We start from the raw sequence: 19,980 nt of genomic DNA, 5'->3' as shown, positions 1-19,980 counted from the left end.
TACACTGAGATCTAGGTCATTAACATATCGGCAAGAGCAGGGGCCCTAACACCGATCTCTGGTGGACTTCAAGTTTGAAGAACCACAATTCACCACTACTGTTTGTTTCCTGTCACTCAGACAATTCGCATCCATGTTGCTACTGTCCCTTTTATTCCATGAGCTATAACTTTGCTCACAGGTCTTTTGTGCAGCACTTTATTAAATGCCTTTTGGAAGTCCATGTACACTACATCAATAGCATTGCCTTCATCAACCTTCTCTGTTACCTGTTAAAAAAACTCAAGCAAGTTAATTAAAACGATTTGCCCTTAATAATTCCATACTAGGTTTTCTTAATTAACCCACATTTGCCCAAGTGACTATTAATTTTGTCCCAAATTATCACTTCTAAAAGTTTCCCCACCACCGAAGTTAAACTGACTGCCCTGTAGTTGGTGGGCTTATATTTACACTCTTTTTGAACAAGAGTGTAACATTTGCAATTCTCCAATCCTCTGGCACCATCCCCGAGTCTAAGGAAGATTGGAAAATTATGGCCACTGCCTCCGCAATTTCCACCCTCACTTCCTTCAGTACCCTCTGATGTGTCTCATCCGGTCTGGCAGCCTTGTCCACTTTAAGTATAGACAGCCTATCCAATACCTCCTCCTTATCAATTTTAAACCCTTCAAGTGTTGGTAGTGTTGGAACTACCTCCTGTTTCACCATGACCACAGCAGCATCTTCTTCCTTGATAAAGACAGATGCAAAATATTTGTTTAATATTTCAGCATGCCTCTGTCTCCATGCATAAACCCCCTTTTTGGTCTCCTTTCAGCCCCACTCCTCCTTTTACCACTTTTTGCCTATAAAGTTTTTAACAAGTCAGCAGATGAAGCTCTCGAAGGCAGCCACTTAATAGAATTACCCTCTGGATTCTGACGGCAGCACATGGGGGTTCCTGAACACTTTTTCCCTTGACAGTGGGATCAGGACCTATGAACAAAAATTCAGTCCATGGAGTTACATTGAATGGAGCCCAGCTGCAGAAGGAGTGGCCATTGAGCGTGTGGCATGTAGAACAGTAAGCTATTATTTGGGGAGTTGGAGGCTGTATCAGGGATATACAGTTGGAGGCAATTAGAAAGATAAGGAGCGAAAAGGCCCTACTGGGATTTGAAGGTGAGGACAAGAGTCTTAAGATTGCACCTCAGGTGAAGGAGAATTAATGGACTCTAACAAGGACTGTGGTAATGGTTGTGCAGGCCATGAAGTGACCAAGCTGCGGCATTTGGGCTGGCTTGCAGTTTATGGAAGATGTTAGAGAAATGAAGCTTTGAGGGGCTGTAGCTATGACTGCAGGCAATATTTCAGAGGTAAAGAAAGTAATTCTAGCAAGCAATTGCATCTGAAGGGCAGAGCGCAGAGTTGGGCAGTATGTCATACCTCTTGGCTCAGGTACAGATTGTATCGAGGAAAGTTGCTGGAGGGTTAAGTTATAAACAGTTATAAATTAGAAAAGTTTCACCTTTTTAGTTGGGAATACACAATCTAATTCTATAAATTGTGACCTATGAGCCAAGCTTTGCATACTATGAGGATTTAAATCATTGGGCGGAATCGTCCCAGATTTGCAGAAAGTGCGGGAGCAGGCGGGAAGAAACTTGTTTTGCCCGCTGGCCACAATGGCAGGTTTTCACGCTTTATCGTCCCATCCCTGCCTCATTAATTATGCAACCACAGGAAACACGCCATCCCACTAGTGGGTGGCCTTCGATTTGCCCGCCACATTGTTACCTCGCTGCTTCCTCACGGAGGACGCCATACTTAAACTACAGCCACACACACACTTCTCAATGCTTGCAGCCCAGGACTGCTCCGGTGGCCCCAAAAGCCAAGAAGAGTGCAGCCCCCCCTCCCGCCGATTCAGTGATGCATCCCTTGGATGTCTCTGGGTACAATGAAGGCCCGCTGCAATGTCCTCCACCCCGTTCTGAGGCCCATCAATCTCACCACTCCAGGTTGGGAGGCAGTGGCAGAGGTGGTCAGTGCCAACGGTGCACACAAGAGGTCAGCTATCTAGTGCAGAAAACGGATGAATGGTCTCATCCATGCTGCCAGGGTAAGGCAACCATCTCATCACTCTAAACTCACAAGGCCATCACACATTCACTGGCATCTCACTCACTGCCAGCTCAAGGGACATCTCCACTCACTCTCTCACACACACCCTCACATCTCCATCTGTCCTCATCTCCCCTGGAGTCTGCCTCCTCAGCCCTCACCATCTTGAGGCCACTTGCACAGATCAATATGTGCCCCCACACACGCCCTGGGATACCCCCCTTCCCCAGTACAGCCCTCTCCCTGGAGCTCTCCCTTGCCTGAGATCACTTTTCCCCCTACCCCAAGCAAGCCCTAGCCCTGCAACTGCTGAAAAGCCACCTCCGCCTTACGGCTGGTCTAGTAGGTTGAGACCTGTCCCTGAGCCTCCCTAAAAGTGGTGCTGCTGCCTGCGAAGCCTAGAGCTGATGACTGCAAGTGCTACCTGAAGCAAGATAGGCAAACAAACTTCGAAGTCCTGAGCAAAATACAGCTCGCCAGGTGCACGTCATTTGTGTACCGTTGTGAAACACATCAGCGTGCAATCATGCCAGCGTGCCCAGATGATCCGGTGTGGGGGGGATGATTCCGGCGAGCGGGGCTTATTATGAAATGCTGAAGTATTGAAATTAGGTTCTTGATGTGCAGTGGTGGAAACGCGGCCCACCGTTGATGGGTGGAGCGGACGATTGCAAACTGGTTGTATGATGTGGAACAGATTTTTGGCCCCCTCACCATATTGTCCCCCCCCTCCCCCACAACCGCCTGCCGTGACGCCCGGCGCCAATGGAGCCAGAAAATTCCAGCCATTGTCTTTGACCCCAGTCACAAACTATGTACCTTTGCCGCCAATTCCATCCCTCTGCTCAACGACTACCTCACATTGAACCAAACTGTTCGCAACCTTTTTACCATATTCAACCCTGAGCTTCCAATCCCATAAACATTCCATTGTCATGAAGCTATTATGTATATAATGTTATTGGAAATTAATTTTTTAAAAATAAAGGGTTAGTCTGTGGATGTGTCTTAATTGGATTAAAGCCAGCTAGTCTGGGTGCTTTTATGTATACTAGTTTTGAGATGTAAGAGAGGTAGAGTGCATTTGCATTTTGTTGAATAGAGCATTCAAGAAGGGGAGTGAAATCTGGCACCTAGCTGACAGAGACCAAGCAATGTTTATATTACTAATAAAATTGGTACTATGAAAGGGGTTTTATTGTTAGAAGAGGTGGAGTTCAAATGGGCTGGTGATACAATGAGAATTTACATTCAATGAGATGTGCTGGGTATAACAGAAAGCAGGTTCGTGTGTACAGGGTAGAGGCACGTAATATCAAAGCCTGTCAGCCTACCACTGTGTCTGCAAAGGAAGCAAAGTGAAAGGAACCTCATTTTGAATTTGTAAGGTGAAAATGCTTTGCCTGGTGTCTGCTTAAAGTCTATAGGTTGTTGTTGCCTTAATAGAGGTTAGTTTGGGAATTTGTCAGAAGTTATGATAGTAGTAATTTGTAGCCATGTGTACATATTTAACTTGTGTAAATTAATAAGTGTCTCATGTAGTTTGATATTAAAACCTCTCGAGAACTAGTGGCCTGATTCATGAATTTAGAGCTACATCTCAAACATATCACTTAAAAATATGGGTTATGACAGTTGTTTAAAGTTTCCCTCTGGGAATTTTAAATAACTCAGCTTTACCAACTGCTGTGTCATAACATCCATCACAAAGACCTTCTACTTTCATCTCTGCAACATCACCTGCCTCCAATTTGCCTCAGCCTATTTGTTGTTGAAACCCTCAGCCATGCCATTGTTACTTTAGACTCAACTATTTGAATACTCCTTTGGTCAACTTTCAGCTCTCCTCTGTTTGTAAGGTCCAGCTTTGCCTGTGTCTTCACCCACACCAAATCCTATTTGTCCATCATCCTTGGCTTAAATTGGCTCCAGTTGCCCCATGCTTATGATTTTAAATTTTCATCTTCATGTTTAAATCCCTTAATGGCCTTTTCCCTCTTTATCTCTGCAACCACTTTCAGCCTTCCAAACTCTCAATTCATCTGATTCTTCCTTCTTCCTGTCATCCCACTATTAGTGACCAAGCCTTAAACTATGTAGACCTCATGATCTGGAACTCCCTCTGCCTCTTGATTTTCCTTCCTTTAAGAGCTTCTTCGATCAAGCTTTTGGTCATCTCCTCTTAATATCCATTTTTTGGGTTGGTATATTTCTCTAAATTAAAGTTGCTGTGTAAATGCAAGCTCAACTGGCACATCAGCAGCAGTGATTCGCACACCCAATTTGCAGGCCACCTGATTTTCCATCTGTTTTAATTTTTAAAAGACTGAAAATCAGGCAAGCCACAGAACAAGGGTGCTAACCTCTGCACTCCTTGCACGCCTGCATCTTAATCTCTGTGCTGGTCACACTAATTCAAAAATCTGCCCTATGATTTGTCACGTTTTCCTTTTTATGAATGGGAACCTCATTTTAAGATAAATAAAGGATATTTGTGACATCAATTTGACTTCCAGAGTGAGGTAACTATTTAACTCTGATGTGGCAAAGCCTGAATTATGGCCTTCCTCACAAGTGTTGTGTTCCCTCTACTAGGTAAATAGTAATTCAGTAACATAAAATGGAAGTACATGATCTTTATTTTCATTTCTGCAAATGAATGTTGAACCCGGAGTTAATGTTTAATGATTGTAAATTCGAATGTGAACACACTCGATATCAGGTAGTCCCACAAGATTGTTGCTTTATCTCCTTCAGTCAACATAGTGTAATGCAATTTACTTTCTTTGCTTTCAGATAACCGCACGTATCACTTCCTGGCAGATGATGAGCAGGATTGCATGGCGTAAGTAGAGAGCTGTCCAGTTGTGGATTGTTGTGGAGAGTGTTATGAAGCTATTGCTCCGTGGTTTGAAATGATGTCATCCAAGTTTGGACCAATAAAGCCATATAAAACTTGGCTGTGTGTTAGTGATATATAAATAAATAATCCTTAATTTATTAAAAGTAAAACGCTGCCCAGGTCCTGCAGAGCAGAAAGCTGGGTCATCACCCGCATGTTGCCCTATTGGTGGGACCCACACCATGAGGACAAAATTCCAACCCTAGTTTTGAATTTCTCCACATGTCCTCTCACATTGCTCACAGTGAGTTGGAGGTTTTACTTTTTTATAAGTTTAGCATATGCATTGATCCCATGTCTTCTGAACATATTTCCAGAATGCTTTATTCCATTATAATTTGTCCAACATGCTTCTGTTGTCACATTTGAATTCTCTTCAGCTTTGCTATTTATTTTAATGCAGCACTGATTCAAGCCATGGATTTCAAACCTAGTTTAACATTCAACTGAGTGAAGCTATAACAGTATTGCATTGCTTATATTAACCCCTGATTAACTGGAGAGGATTCTATGCATTTAGAATCATAGAACTGTAGAAAGGTTACGGTGCAGAAAGAGGCCATTCAGCCCATCGTATCTGCACCAGCCAAAAAAGAGAAAACGGGAACTAGCTGCTCATTTTAATTTCACTTTCTACCACTTGGTCCATAGCCTTGCAGGTTACAGTACTTAAGATCCATTGAATGAGTTGAGCATTTCAGCCTCAACCACCAACTTAGGCAGTGAATTCCAGGCGCCCACTACCCTCTGAGTAAAAATGTTTTTCCTTATGTCCCCTCTAACCCTTCTACTAATAACTTTAAATCTATGCTCTCTGGTAATTGACCCCTCAGTTAGGAGAAACATGTCTTTCCTGTCTACTCTATCTAGGCCCCTCATAATTTTGTACACCTCGATTAGGTCACCCCTTAGCCTCCTCTGTTCTAAGGAAATCAACCCCAGCCTAAACAATCTTTCCTCATAGCTGCAATTTTCAAGCCCTGGCAAAATTCTTTAAAAATCTCATCTGTACTCTCTCCGGAGCGATTATGTCCTTCCTGTGATGTGGTGACCAGAACTGTACACAAAATTCCAGCTGTGGCTTAACCAGCATTTTACACAGTTCCAGCAATACATCCCTGCTTTTTTTATTCAATACCTCATCCATTAAAGGAAAGCATTCCATATGCTTTCGTTAACACCTTATCCACCTGCCCTGCCACCTTCAAGGACCTGTGGACATGCACTCCGAGGTCTCTCACTTCCTCAGCCCCTCTCAATATCTTCCCATTTATTGAGTATTCCCTTGCTTTGTTTGTCCTCCCCGAATGCATTACCTCACACTTTTCCGGATTGAATTCCATTTGCCACTTCCCTGCCCATTCAACCAAACTATTGATATAATTCTGGAGTCAACAGCTTTACTCTTCACTATCAACTACATGTTCAACATTTGTACCTTGTCCTCCCATCTCCAATTCCCAATTCCTTCACGTCAGTAGGCCTCAATCCAACAACTGTTCTTTCCAGGTAAATTTTCCCCAACTTTCCTCCTTTACTGCCCACAGTTCTCTTTTATTTCGCTTGTACCTTTTTTGAAGGCCCATGATCATTTTCAAGGCCCAATTTTTATTCTCAGCTTCTTACTTTCACAGTCTCTGTTCCTGGCTGTTCTCTTTTGGTTCCTGGCCCTGCTCTTTCTAAGTCAGGTGAATTTCTTTGCTTTGGAAGATTTTGAAACAGCCTGATGATAAATTCTCAAAGCTTTGACACTGGTTTCCCATCCTGGTACTTCAAGATCCCAGGGCCATTACTCATTTTAAAAAAAAACCCCTCCAACTCACCATGAGCAATGTGCGAGGATCTGTGCAAAATTCCAAAACTAGGACTGGACTTTGGTTCTTGCAGCATGGATCCTGTCAATAGGCTAGGAAGCAGGTGATGTCCCAGCATTGGCACACTTCAGGACTTGAGCCACATTTTATGAGCAGCAGGTGACTAATTGTACGTGGCGGGGGCCAAACCTATTAAGGATGGCTTCCCGCTTCCTGGAGCTGCCAGTCAATAAGAGGGAAGTATGGTGCCCTCCCAGCCAGTTAAGTGGGGTCTGCGGGTGCCAAGGCCAGTCAGTCAGGCCCCGCCAGGAGTAGGAGGGGTGGTTGGTGAGGGCAGGTGATTGGTGTAGCCGTGGGGCAGCCATTGTTGCCAGGAGACCCCTCCTTGGGCCAAAAAATGCCCAAATAGGAGGACTTGCCCATGAGCCGGCTAGGAGGCTGCCAGGGTTTACCTGATGATTTTCCATGTGGCGGAGGACTCACCTGCCAATGATGAAATGGCAGTGGTGTTGGAAAAAGTTCCTTGATTGGGCACTTTAGGGGCTCAATTGGTCTCTTGGTGCATGCCACCTTCCCTGCTGCTGACAAAATGGCATGGCGGTGGGAAGACAGCAGGCACTCCACCTCTTGCATACCCTCACCTTCTTATGGGCCCTTCCAACTCCCATCCATCCCAAGAGGACTGGTAAAATTCATCCCGAGGAGCTATAAATATAAAATAGTCCTGCGGCTATGGAGCAGAATTTTACCGTTGGCATGCGGGGGCGGGACCCACACGCCGACGCATAAAATGACGTGCAGTAACGTCGGGCGAGCATCCCAACGTCATTGCACGCCATCGCGATATTTCATTGGACGGGTGCGCGATGATCTCCAATGCTTAAGGCCCTTGAGGCGCCAATTGATGGCGATTTTTCGGTGCCCTTGCGATCTTCGGGTCGTTGAACGGGTGCAACAGGCAGGCGGTAGGACACATTTGTATCAACCTCATCCACGGGCTGGATAAGAGGGCTCATTGGGGTCGTGAGTGTGCTCTGTCAAATATTTATTTTTCAAAGTTACTGATACTTGCCTCTATGATCTGAAATACTTCAAAACGCATACCAGCTGATTGGACTGGACTCACAACCTTCTGGTCAGCACTCTGCAGTGATGAATCTTTTTTGGGCCTGCAGGTTTCAGGAAGCCTTCCCTTAGCCTGGGAATGGGAGTTGAACTCTCCACTAGGCACCTCCTCTGAGGAGGAAGGGAGGGCTAGAAGGGGGAGGAGGCCAGGAGTGCACATTCAGACTCCAGGGGAGCCACCTTTAGGAGGACAGGCACAGGCAGAAGGGGTGCAGGGCCAAGAGGTAGTCCAAGGCGGAAGGGACCGCAGAAGACGCCACTATCCTGCTGCCAGGGTAAACAGGTGGCGAAGCAGCTACCTCAATATGTCTGAGGTGCGGTGCCGAAGGAGGCTCCGTTTCTCAAGGGAGACAGTCAACTATATCTGTCAAATGATTGGGCCTGAGATCTCCATGAACTGTGTGGTTGGACACCCCATGCCAGTGGCTCTAATGGTCACAGCTGCCCTCAACTGGCTCCTTCCAGGGGTCAGTGGGTGATCTTTATGGTGTCTCCCAATCAGCTGTCCACACTTGCGTCAAGCTGGTTACAGACGCTCTGTTTAGGTGTGCAGTGACCTTCATCTACTACTGTTGGGACCAGGCAAGCCAGACACAGCGAGCCAGAGGCTTTGCGGTGATTGCTGGCTTCCCCCACATCCAGGGTGCAATAGGCTGCACACATGTGGCCATCAAGGTGCCAGCAGTGAGCCCGGTGCCTTCATCAACAGGAAGGGCTTCCACTCCATGAACGTGCAGATAGTGTGTGATCACAGGATGCTGATTCTACAAGTCTGTGGAAGGTACCCAGGCAGCTCCCACGACACCTACATCCTCAGACACTGCCAGGTGCCGAGGCTCTTCAGTGCTCCAGCCTGGCTGGATGGATGGCTGCTGAGTGACAAGGGCTACTCCCTCAGAAGATGGCTCATGATGCCTCTCCGCCATCCAAGATCAGAAGCTGAGCAGCGGTATAATAGGAGCCACGCCTCCACAAGGGCTCCGGTGGAGAGAACCATTGGTCTTCTCAAGATGCGCTTCCGATGCCTGGACTGTTCAGGGGGCACACTCCAGTACCCCCCAGATCGTGTGTCGCTGATAGTGGTTGCATTCTGCGCTCTCCACAATCTTGCGCTGGAAAGGGGGGACACAGTGGATGATGAAGACGTAGATGCAGTGGCTGCAGCTGCACACGATGTGTCCAGCAGTGAGTCCAAGGATGAGCACGCACAGGGAAATGCTGAGGGGCTAAACACTGACCCGGGCATACTCCAGGGAGGCAGGGAGACCCGGGAGGCTTTAATCCAACAAGCCTTCAGCTAGCACACCACATATGGATCTCCAGGACAAGCCTGGGCTGTAGGCTCTATACTCGATACCTAAGTGCAAAATCTGCCTGGATAGGAACATTAACTAAGGCCTTGTCAGTAAAGCTGAATGTCCCACAAGCCACTCATAACATTATTGGTAACCATCCACCTGCAGAAGAAAAGAGGCACCCTCAGCCATGATGACATGTCTGAATTTAATATTATAACAAAAGGAACTTAAGAAAACAAAATGATAAAGGTGTTCAACATCACACCAGCTCATAAAGACCTCATTGCAGGCCAACACAAAAGCACCAGTGATAAACCCGTGGTGTGCCTAAGGTGCCTTATGTTTATGTTTTCGGGTGCTACGTCTTGGTGCTGCCCCCTCGCTGGGACTGGCATCTGAGACAGCCTGCTCACTCTGCTGTCCTGTTGGTATCGATGGCCTTGGCTGCCATCCTCTGGCCTGTGGAGCCTGTCCTGGGCCCACCTGGGAGGGATCTGCCAGGCCCACAGCTGGTATCTCCCCAGTCGTCACAGCCTCATCAGATGCAATAGTCACTGGCAGAGGGGTGGAGGAGCTGGCACCCTTATCCGGAGCGCCCTGAGAGGAGCCCACAGAGACGACAGGCAGCTGCTGTGCCGACATGAGGTCACTTTGGACCTCCCTGCTCACCGTGGATGGATCGGCACCGAGCTGGGAAACATGGTGCCCAGACCATCCCCCACACAGGCACTGATCAGCTGAGGTCAATGCGAATGTGAGGGCTTGCTGGTCCGAGCACATCCCCAGGAAGCCCTGATTGGTCTCCTGGAGGAGCCTCTCCACGAGAGTCGCCACCGTCTCCATGGAGGACGCATGGCGCTCGGCCATGAGGCTAATTGCATTGGCGATGGTCTGCGTAGACTCCTCCACCACGGACACCAAGCCAAGCATAGCCTCATGTATCTCCCCCAGATGCTCCTGCACACCCAGCCGCATTTCCTGCGTTTGCTGCGTCGCGGACAACTCCAGAGGCACATCAGGCACCGAATGAGCATGTGCCTGGTCCCCTGCAGTCCTCCGACTGCTGGCGCCATGGGCACTCTCTGTCTCTGCCAGCTCCCCCAGCGACTGTGAAGTGCCCTCACCACTGTGCCCCAGGACACTAACCGAAGTTCTAATTCCCACAGAGGTGCTAGTATCTGCACTGGTGCCTGCCTGGCAGAGATGGTGTGACGCTGGCGGGTCCAAGACTTCAGGGCCCTCAGGTGTGAGAGGGGACCCCTGCTGCTCCTTCTCCCAGCCCTGCTCCGTTAATGCTGAAAGGAAGAACAAGGATGTTTGATCAATTAATGTGGAGACAATGACAATGTGCATCCCTGGCCCCCGGATCATTATGCGCTCACCTGACCTCAGTGCTGGGCAAACATACCTGCCCGTGGCATCCCAGCCTCACTGACACCGGTGAACCTGGGTTCATGGCGCCTCTCCAGATCTAGGGCCTCCTGCTCGAAGTGGCTGAGCATCGCCACCTGGGCTGGCCTTCTGCCAGTCCTCACCCGCTCAGCGGCATTATGTGCATTTCTCTCTTGAAAAAGAGAGAAGAGCATTGATTATTGCAACTTGTACCTGGATTCTCTTCGCGGATGGCCCACCCCAACCAGAGTGGGACATTGCAGGGCGCCACTGCCTCCTCACCCTGCTGCTGCCGAACACTCACACAAAGATGCTAGGCCTGCTCCCCTCCCCAACCCCCGCCTTGGCCACATGCTGCCTACATCACATTAGGCACCACACGGTCTAACCTTCCATAGCAAAGGCGCGCAAGCACGTAGAGCGCAGAGGGCAGCAGATCAATCAGTGCCACGCCACCTTGAAGCTCCCCTCCCAGCATGTCATCACCCTGACTTTGACATGTCCTGGAGTTTCAGCACTGCGCCCAGGTGCAGCTCCTTCAGGTTGCTCCCAAAACAGTAATGTGGGTCTCAGTGTACCACAAGCTATGGGTGTCTCACCACCACCCTGTTAGGGTGACCTAGGTCAGTTTATACAGACATCCCTAATGCCTGGCCACTTCTCTCGCTTACCCTGCTCCCACCCCCCCACCTCAATTTTCTGTGCACGGGATGCAGCACCAGGGCATCACTTCACCCCTGCCCACCGACAACGGTTGCCTCTGAGGCTGGCCAGCACTTGCCCTCGGACAACCCCCCAGCAGTCACCTCCGGGGCCAGGCAACAGTTGCCCTCGCCTCCCGGCGCCTCTGAGGCCTGTAAACAACATGCAAGCTGTGGAGAACGCTGCTCACTCACCTCACTTCCCCCAAGGTGAAGGCCGCCAAGCGCAGGCGACCTGCGTGCTGTTGTGAAACATGTCAGTGTGCTTTTCCGGGGTTCCCGGGATATGGCGGGGTTCTAAGAGCTTGGCGGGATGGCCTTTTAATTATATGCTGATATATTAATTAGCTCCCCACCGACCGATGACGGGAAAAGCAACCCACCGTAAGCGCGCTGAGCGGACAATTGTGACCTGCCTTCACGTCATCGTGAAGCTGGTGGCGCCATATTTTCCGCGCACGCCAACTATCACGCCCGCCACCAGCAGGCTCGGAAAATTCCACCCAATTAGTGAGCAGGTTATTAGTGAGTGTCAGTGTCACATTTACTTCTTATGTCACTTTCTTGTCACTTATCTATTTGAACTGACCTACATATACTAGTGGATGTCATTTTCAGTTTGGATAAAGGGAGAAAACTGTTGATTGCAAATTAGCCACCTATTTTGCACCAAAATACAAGTACATTAAAGCCAATAGAAAAAAAAAAATCAGACAGAATGTATAATGGCCAGCCACCATACCTGCCTTTGAGTCCTCCTGCCCCCAATTAGATAGCTGGCTGTACTCCCTAGTGTCATCTGTCAGCAGCTAACTCTCACTTCACTTCTCTCATCTTCTCTCTGGTATGCGTTTTAAATTTTTGATATTTTTATGTATTAACTTTTCTATCTATCTTAAAACCCTTTTACATAAAAAATGCCCACAGTTGCTTTGCAACCATCTCTGGCATTAAGATGTTCCCCTGTCTGGAGCCCTCTTGCAGCTTATGTTGTTCTAATGACCACATCTATTGACCTGGTTGGGTCCCTCACACTTCCTGTGAATCAAAGAACAGAGAGAAAGGTTGAAAAAAAAAGGTAGGAAGAAACCTTCCTGGTCTCACCAGGAAATAGCAAAGTGCAGAAAATCCTCTTAACTTTCTGTGTCCCTTCTGGCACTGGCTCCACTTATCCTGTGGGGACCTCTAGTTAAAATTATAGTCGGACCATGAGACTTCATCTGATCTCAATCCGCTTATTTAAAGAAGGACCCTGTTAGTTTCTCACTCAAGCTTGGAATCCACAGTACGACACTAGGATTAGTGCGGATAAGTCCCATGGGTCATTTTAACTGCCTTGCCACCTGGTTCTGTCGAGTAGAAGGGTTAAAATCACTCATAATGGTATTGAAGGGTCAGACAAAATCAAAGGTCTTGATTTTAAAAGAACAAATTAATATTTTACACAAATTATATTTGTTCTAATGTATATTTTGTGAAGTTCACCTATAAAGCATTCATATTATTTCTGGATCTGTAGCTGTGTATCTATCATCTCACCGTATAATATTGCATTTTTTTAATATCACTTTCTGGACATCAGTTTAAATGATCAATATAACAAGAGCTATATCTGCATTTAAAATTTCATTGCTAGGTAGATATTTCAAGCTGCTGGTGTAATACGAATGACATACAATGTATTTAATGTATCTCTCTTCTCATATGTGAAGGTGGATCTCTGTTCTAACCAATTGCAAGCAAGAAGCTCTAAGTGTGGCTTTCCACGAACACCACAGTGGTGCAGAGAACAGTGTTGAAGATTTAACTAAAGCCATTATTGAAGATGTCCAGCATATGCCAGGGAATAGTGAGTGCTGTGACTGTGGGGCAGCAGGTGAGAAGACACTGTTGAACAAATAAAATGGAGACTTTAATGCATTGATTTATGTTTTTCAGAAGGGTTTCAGAAGTTCAAAGAGAAATATTGCATTGCAATTATAAAGGTTTCCTCTCCTGAAATATTGAATAGAGCAGTACAAAGGAGACATTCCATTAATTTTGATCTGTGTCCAACTGAGAAGCATGTGTTTAATTCAAGCATCAAAGCCATTTTCTTACGTAGCACCTTTAATATAGTGAAAAACCCCACCTAAACAAAGTGGTCACAAGCAAACTAAAGGAAAAGCATTAAAAAGCAAAAAAAACCGGAACAAGAACAGAAAATGCTGAAAACTCTCAGTTGGTTAAACAGCATCTATTGGAGAGATCAGGTCTGAGCTCTTCATCAGAACAGAAAGATATTATCGGTGAGCACCATTTAAATTGGGTCAGAAAAAGGGGAAAGGGACAGTCACCAAACACATCATTCCCCCCTCTGTTTTCCAAAGTGATTGTTCCCTCTGTGACACCCTGGCTCATTTTTACACCATCCTTAACAACTGCAGTCATTTTTCTGGCCCTTCTCCAATAATTATAGTGGGAATGTGCCCTGAAGGTCCATGCATTTTCAAAGCCACTTGTTCTAACACTTTGCTCCATCTAGTAATTTCCTAATATAGCTTCATGTCTTTCCTGTCACTACATTGTCAATGAATTTACCTGGGAGAAGCAGAAACTGTTATCCAAGCATTGGTATTCTTGGAAGAAAACAATTTTTTTTTCCAATTCAGGCTGAGACTTGGCCTTACAGAGGAATATATAATCTACGGAAATGAGTTACATAATAAGAATTTACAACGAAAAGGATTCAATTAAATAAAAGTGAATACAGCAGCCAGGAAAAGAAATAAGTTGTGTTTTCTTTTTCTTCCTTAGGGCTAACCATTTTAGAGCGCTGCTGATGTGAATGCATGCTGACTCCTCACTGGGATTCATATTTAATCGCTTTGTGTTTTGTTGTGCCATTTGGTGAGCATTTCAAAGCAGCGAATGGTACTTTTAATCTACTAATGTTCTTCTGCAGGTCCAACTTGGCTTTCTACCAATCTCGGGATTCTGATATGTATAGAATGTTCTGGAATTCACCGGGAGATGGGTGTACATTATTCCCGGATACAGTCTCTCTCACTAGACAAGCTTGGGACCTCTGAACTATTGGTGAGACTCTTTCTAGTTTTATTTGTTAGTGAATTTAGTGCACCATTTTGGGAGTATGCGTTGCTGAAAGTAAATAGCATTCTACTAAACAGCCACCATGACCCCAATAAGTAGAAGGAGAGCATGGGGTGGGGAAGCATAGTGGAATACCCAGACGTACTAGTTTCCCAAAGGTCCTATCAAATTTAACAGATAGATTAGTCGCCCATCTCATTTAAAATCTGCTTTGGAGGTGGGTTGGGGTTGGATTTCCCATTTTTGAAATGTTAACACCCCTTTTCCACCTCCACACATACCTTGAGAGTTAAAGTTACCCCCATATCACAAATGTTCTAAGATCTGATATCAATGTACATGCATTGATAGTCTAGTACAGAAAATGCTGTTTTTTGCTAAATGGAGTGCAGTCAGTCCTTGACAAGTGGCTGAACAATATTTCTGCATTTCATCCAAACATAATACAGGGCTAGTCTTTTCATATTTTTACAGATTATGCTGAACCAAGGAGTATTCTAAGATTATTTTGTTGTAAATTGACCTATAGTATTTGGAATTTTATCCTCTCCCAGGATATAATTTGAGAGAAATTTGATAGATTTCTCGGATATTTCCCTTCAGTTCTCAAAGAGCTTTTAGGCCAAGTCAAATCCAAATGCTGAGCTAATTTAGATCTTTTGCAATGTGCTTTTCCAGTATGACTTTCTGCTTCCCAGTATGAAGAAAAATGAATTGGATTTGAGGTAGAGATTTCAGTTAAATACGTGTACTCCAATGTGCTGTGATACAGGACACCAGCTGCGCACACTATGACATTAATATGGAAAAAAAGTTTTATTTTTATTCATGTAAAATAGATCATTCAAATGCATTTCATGCAATGAATTAATTTTGAAGCCCTGTAGGCAAATGTTGCAATCATTTCTATTCTAGCAGTGGCCCACGGCCAGCCAGTTTAATCTGTATTTTTGCTAGCATTAGTTTCAGGGAACAATGATGGTCAGACTGCTGGGAGAACTTCATGTTTTTCTTGAGATAGTGTCATAGGATACTTAACATCTATCTGAACAGACAAGTGGAGCCTAGTTTTAACGGCCTCAATATTATCTTGAGGACACATTTGGTGCAGTGGGAGAGGAGGGTGATAAAGTTAGGAATGGGAAACCTGGAAGGACGGGTTTCCCAAGCTGTCTTTAAACTATTTTCTGTAGGTTTCCTACTGACAGCCAGTCTGATTGACAGGCTGGTGGTCTTTTGGGCAGGAAATCCTGCAAAAGCAAGCCAAAGCCAACTGAGAACAAGTAGGAGCATGGCAGAAATCTAAGGCAGAGACCGGTGGGGGGGGGCGGGGGGGTGTTTGGGAGGGGCTTCGGCCAGTGGATGTTTTGTGGGGTGGGGGGGTGAAGATTGTGTTTGGGGGCTGTCCACTCGTGGTGGGGGACAGTTGGTGGTTGGAAGGAGAAAATAGGTGTCCAGCGGGGAGGTGGATGGTCTGATCGCCGAGGAAGGAGGAAAATGGTGGATGTTGGGGCTGGTTGAGGGGGGCGAGGGCTGGGGAGGTGGGAAAATGGTTCAGATCATGGGGGTTAGGAGGGAAGTGGACAGATCATGTGGGTGGGGAATGGTTGATGTACTGATAAATTTGTTGGCCTGGAGGAAACACTCCTGCTCCTCCTGGCCCACAAGCAGTACTGTAAAGGTTGTAAAGTACCTTAATGGATTTAGCTGTCTCAACTTCCTTTTACCTGTCAGTTTCCCAGCAACAGAATCACTACTATAATGAAATTAGGCAGCCTCATCAAAATATTTAAATGGCCAACTATCTCCTGAGAACAAATTGGTCTTCCAACCCTCATAAAGCCTCTGTTAAAATTTGGAGTGAGAGGATTAAGTTCTGTTTCATATTTTAGTTTTTTAACCTCATACCTGAGCCAAAGCACTGGATTGTAGGATTATGTATTCAGGTTCTTGGTGTGAGGCTTCAATTGATAACATTCTGACCTAGAACCAAGCTGACATTTCAGTACAGAGCAGAAACTGCACAATTCCGCACAGATGGAAAATCTGATGGCAGTGTAACTCCAGCCCAAATCTCCAAGCAGTAAGTTTCAAATGCACGATTGAAAGAGGTGTGAAAAAATTGACCTTGTAGCTTCCTTGGCTGCTAAGATGTTATGAGGACATCTGCATAGAGAGGAGAAAATCCATGGGGAAATGGGGGAACAGCAAAAAATCTGTATTTGGGGGAAACATCTTCAATTGGGAGTTGCTATAAAAGATAAAATTAAAATATATCTAATCTTAAAATAGATGAAGGAGTGAAATGGACAAGCTGAACAACAGCTTGTATTTATATAGTCCCATTGACATAGAAAAACATCCTAGTCAAATAAATGAAATGAATAAATACTGAACAAAAGAACGAGATATAAGGAGGGGTTGCCAAAAACTAAGTCGAAAAGGTGGGTTTGAAAGACACTGGGCGGAATCACCTCAGAAATGCACTAAGTGCGGTTGCAGGCATGAAAAACTGTTTTACCTGCCAACCACAATGGTAGGTTTTCGCGCTGCATCATTCCCCTCCCACCTCATAAATTATGCAGTCATGGGAAACACGCCATCTCGCTGGACTTTGGTGGAGCAGATGATAGGCATTTTGAAAATGAGGTTCAGGTGCCTCAACAGGTTTGGTAGCTCACTGCAGTACAGCCCCCAGAGGGTGTCACGTGTCATCGTAGCTTGTCGCGCACTACACAACCTGGTGCTGCAACAGGGGGAAATGGTTCTGATCATGAGGAGATGGAAGAGCTGCACATCTCCGATGAGGAGGACATCGAAGGGGATGAGGGTGATGAGACTATCGCACTGGCCAGGCAAAGCTCGTGAGGCCCTAATACCTGCAATATTTGTGGAGGGTGGCGACGAATTGCACTGAAAGGAGCTCCTGGCTTAAAAATTGAGTGCTGCAGTCACTTTCACGGCCGTGGTTGCCCTCTAAGTCGCTGTGGTGCAAAATCCTGCAGCAGGTGGCATATGGGACTGACCAGTTCCCGAGCGCAATCTTGGACAATACTGGTTCTTGGTCATCTGCAGGAATGATGAGCACCGTTTCTAAACCCTAGGTCCAGCAAGGTGCCTATGAGCAATGGCTCACTGTGGATCTTCAGCTGCATGTGCAGCAGGCCCTGCTGCACTTTCATCTTGAGTGTGGTGCTCCTCCCTTTGGTGAGCAAGGTGCCTCTGTTGCACCCTTCTTCCTCTCTGCTCCCTGTAAGTCATGAGGCACACTGCTAGATCACCAGGCTCCATAATCCTGATGTTCTCCTCCTGCAGAATCAAAGAGGGAGATGCGTGGGTTAGCATATGTCTCTTAAGGACCTCTCTTGGTTAAGTCTCTGGCTCCAGCTGTGTCTCAGGGCTCCTTCGTGCATGCCGGAGAGTGCTGGCCACCACTTGGATGGCCAGTGTGTAGTGCACTTCATGGCTGTCTAAAACCCCACCCACCTCCGCCCCAGTCCACTTGACCGATTGGCAGCAGCTTCAGCCATTGGACTGCATGCTGTGCTCTCAGCTCAGCCACAGGCATTCTCCTAAGCCGTACTGAAAGGCCATGCTGTTATCTTGAACCATGATAGATACAGGTTCAAACCTGAATAAAGACATTGCAAGGAGCTCTGTGTGCCTCCACCAATGACTGTTCCATGCCCACCTTTGGCAAGAGGATTCTACAACTTGTCCAGTCGCCCAATTGCCCCCAAAAACGCTCATTAATTTGCAGTCTGTGCCCCAGGAGTAAAAAGCCTTGGAGCATTTGATGGCACATTCATGCTTTTGCATTGCTTGAGTGGGCAGAAATGCTTCTGAGGCCCGACTCTAAGCATGTCAAGGAGCTGCTGCTGAATTGTCTCAGCTGTGGAAAAATGCTCACTGTTAAAAAGCTTTTCCAAGTGTGTGGCCACTCCTCCCCCCCCCCCCCCCCCGCCCCCGGCATGTGCTTATGTACTTCCATGAGTCAATGCTGCCTTGTCCCCTCCACCCACACTGGAGCCCTTGCCCTGACACCGCACTGAAAGCTAGCCAGGAAAAAGCAACATGCCTGTGCACCCCCCGCCACTCCCCGAATGCATGGCGCCACTTCCTTGATGTCCTATGGCTGATCCTAACAAGTGCTGTGGAAAGTTGTGTGCACTCGCTTCCAAGATCCCCTCGAAGTTCAGCACGCCAGGTGCACACCTTTTAAAGGCAGTCGTAAATCAAACCATTCTGAAATCACGCCGATGTGGGAGGTAAATTTGACATGGGGGATGATTCCAGTGTGCAGGCACAATGATGAGATGCAAATGCATTAAAATTAAGTTCCTGACGTTGGACGGCGGGAAGCATGGCCTGCCATTAACAGACAGAGCAGACGATCGCCAAACTGGTTTCACGATGGCATAAAACCGATTCTCGGCCTTCTCGCCATATTGTCCGCTCACACCGCCAAACACGCCCACTGCCAATGGGAGTGGAAAATTCCGGCCTTTGGGCGGAAGTTTAGGTTCCTCCCACAAGACAAGTTTGGAGGTGGGGGGGGGACTTAATCAGGCTAGAGGGTGCAGGCTGGGGACTCATCAGCCTTCCTGTCTACCCTGATTAAGTTCAGGGTGGGAAGACTTTCATGCCCCGATGCCAGTTAATGCCCATTTATGGACCTCATCCCCCCATCGCTGGCATAGAACCAGCGATAGGTGGAGCAGTTGCCATGCGATGAGGCTGGAAAGCAAACCCTGTTACATTTGCCTATAGGCTCTGGGGAAGGGGGATCCCTCATTGGCATCAGGTGGGACCCACTGAGACCCACCCACGCTGCCCTTTCTTCCGACACTCCTGCCCACCGCCCACCTCCACCAAGCCAACAATCCTCTCCCTGCAATCCCCATCCTACCCTCACTCATCTGTGGCCTGGATCCCTCACTGATCCTGGTTCCCCAGTGGGTCCTTTGCCGGTAGCTACCGCTGCTCCCCCATGGTGCTAACAGCGATGGGGAGCTACAGGCCTCTGACAGGCTGACAGCTCCCAGGGGAGGGATTTCTGCCCAGCATCCTTGATTCCAGGGAAGGCCTATTGCTGGGCACCACTGGCAAGGTCAGTATTTGTTATCCATTCCTAACTTGCCCTTGAACTGAATGGCTTGCTCGGCCATTTCAGACGGCAGGTGAGAGTCAACTAGCACTGAGCTTGCACAGAGCATATATAACCCTGGTTGGATGCAGACTAAAGCTCCTCTATACTACACTATCTTCGTAACCTCCACTTTCAGAAAAACATGCTCTATTGCACTAGCATTTCCATTTTCCATTGCTGTGGATCTGGAGTCACATGCAGGCCAGACCAAATAAGGATGACAGATTTCCTTCCCTAAAGGACACTAGTGAACCTGATGGATTTTTACAAAAATTGATGATAGTTTCATGGTCTCCATTACTGAGGCTAGCTTTCAATTCCAGATTTAATTAATTGAATTTAAAATCCACCAGCTGCCATGGAGGGATTTGAGCCCATGTACCCAGAGCCTGAGCCTCTG

At 46.9% G+C, this 19,980-nt stretch overlaps 1 protein-coding gene across 4 annotated transcripts in view; it reads left to right on the top strand.

The window, feature by feature from the left end:
• Positions 1-19,980, top strand: part of LOC144688382 (arf-GAP with SH3 domain, ANK repeat and PH domain-containing protein 1-like) — a 258,589-nt gene that overhangs the window by 181,163 nt on the left and 57,446 nt on the right. For all 4 annotated transcript variants that reach the window (XM_078554857.1, XM_078554855.1, XM_078554858.1 and 1 more), the window contains 3 exons: positions 4,903-4,951; positions 13,051-13,214; positions 14,283-14,416. In XM_078554857.1, the coding sequence (XP_078410983.1) occupies positions 4,903-4,951; positions 13,051-13,214; positions 14,283-14,416 (347 nt within the window). The remainder of the gene's footprint in view (positions 1-4,902; positions 4,952-13,050; positions 13,215-14,282; positions 14,417-19,980) is intronic.

The sequence above is a fragment of the Cetorhinus maximus genome, chromosome 13 (genome assembly GCF_964194155.1).
Source record: "Cetorhinus maximus chromosome 13, sCetMax3.hap1.1, whole genome shotgun sequence".
NCBI classification, from domain to species: Eukaryota; Metazoa; Chordata; class Chondrichthyes; order Lamniformes; family Cetorhinidae; genus Cetorhinus; species Cetorhinus maximus.
This window is presented reverse-complemented; position numbering and strand designations above follow the sequence as displayed.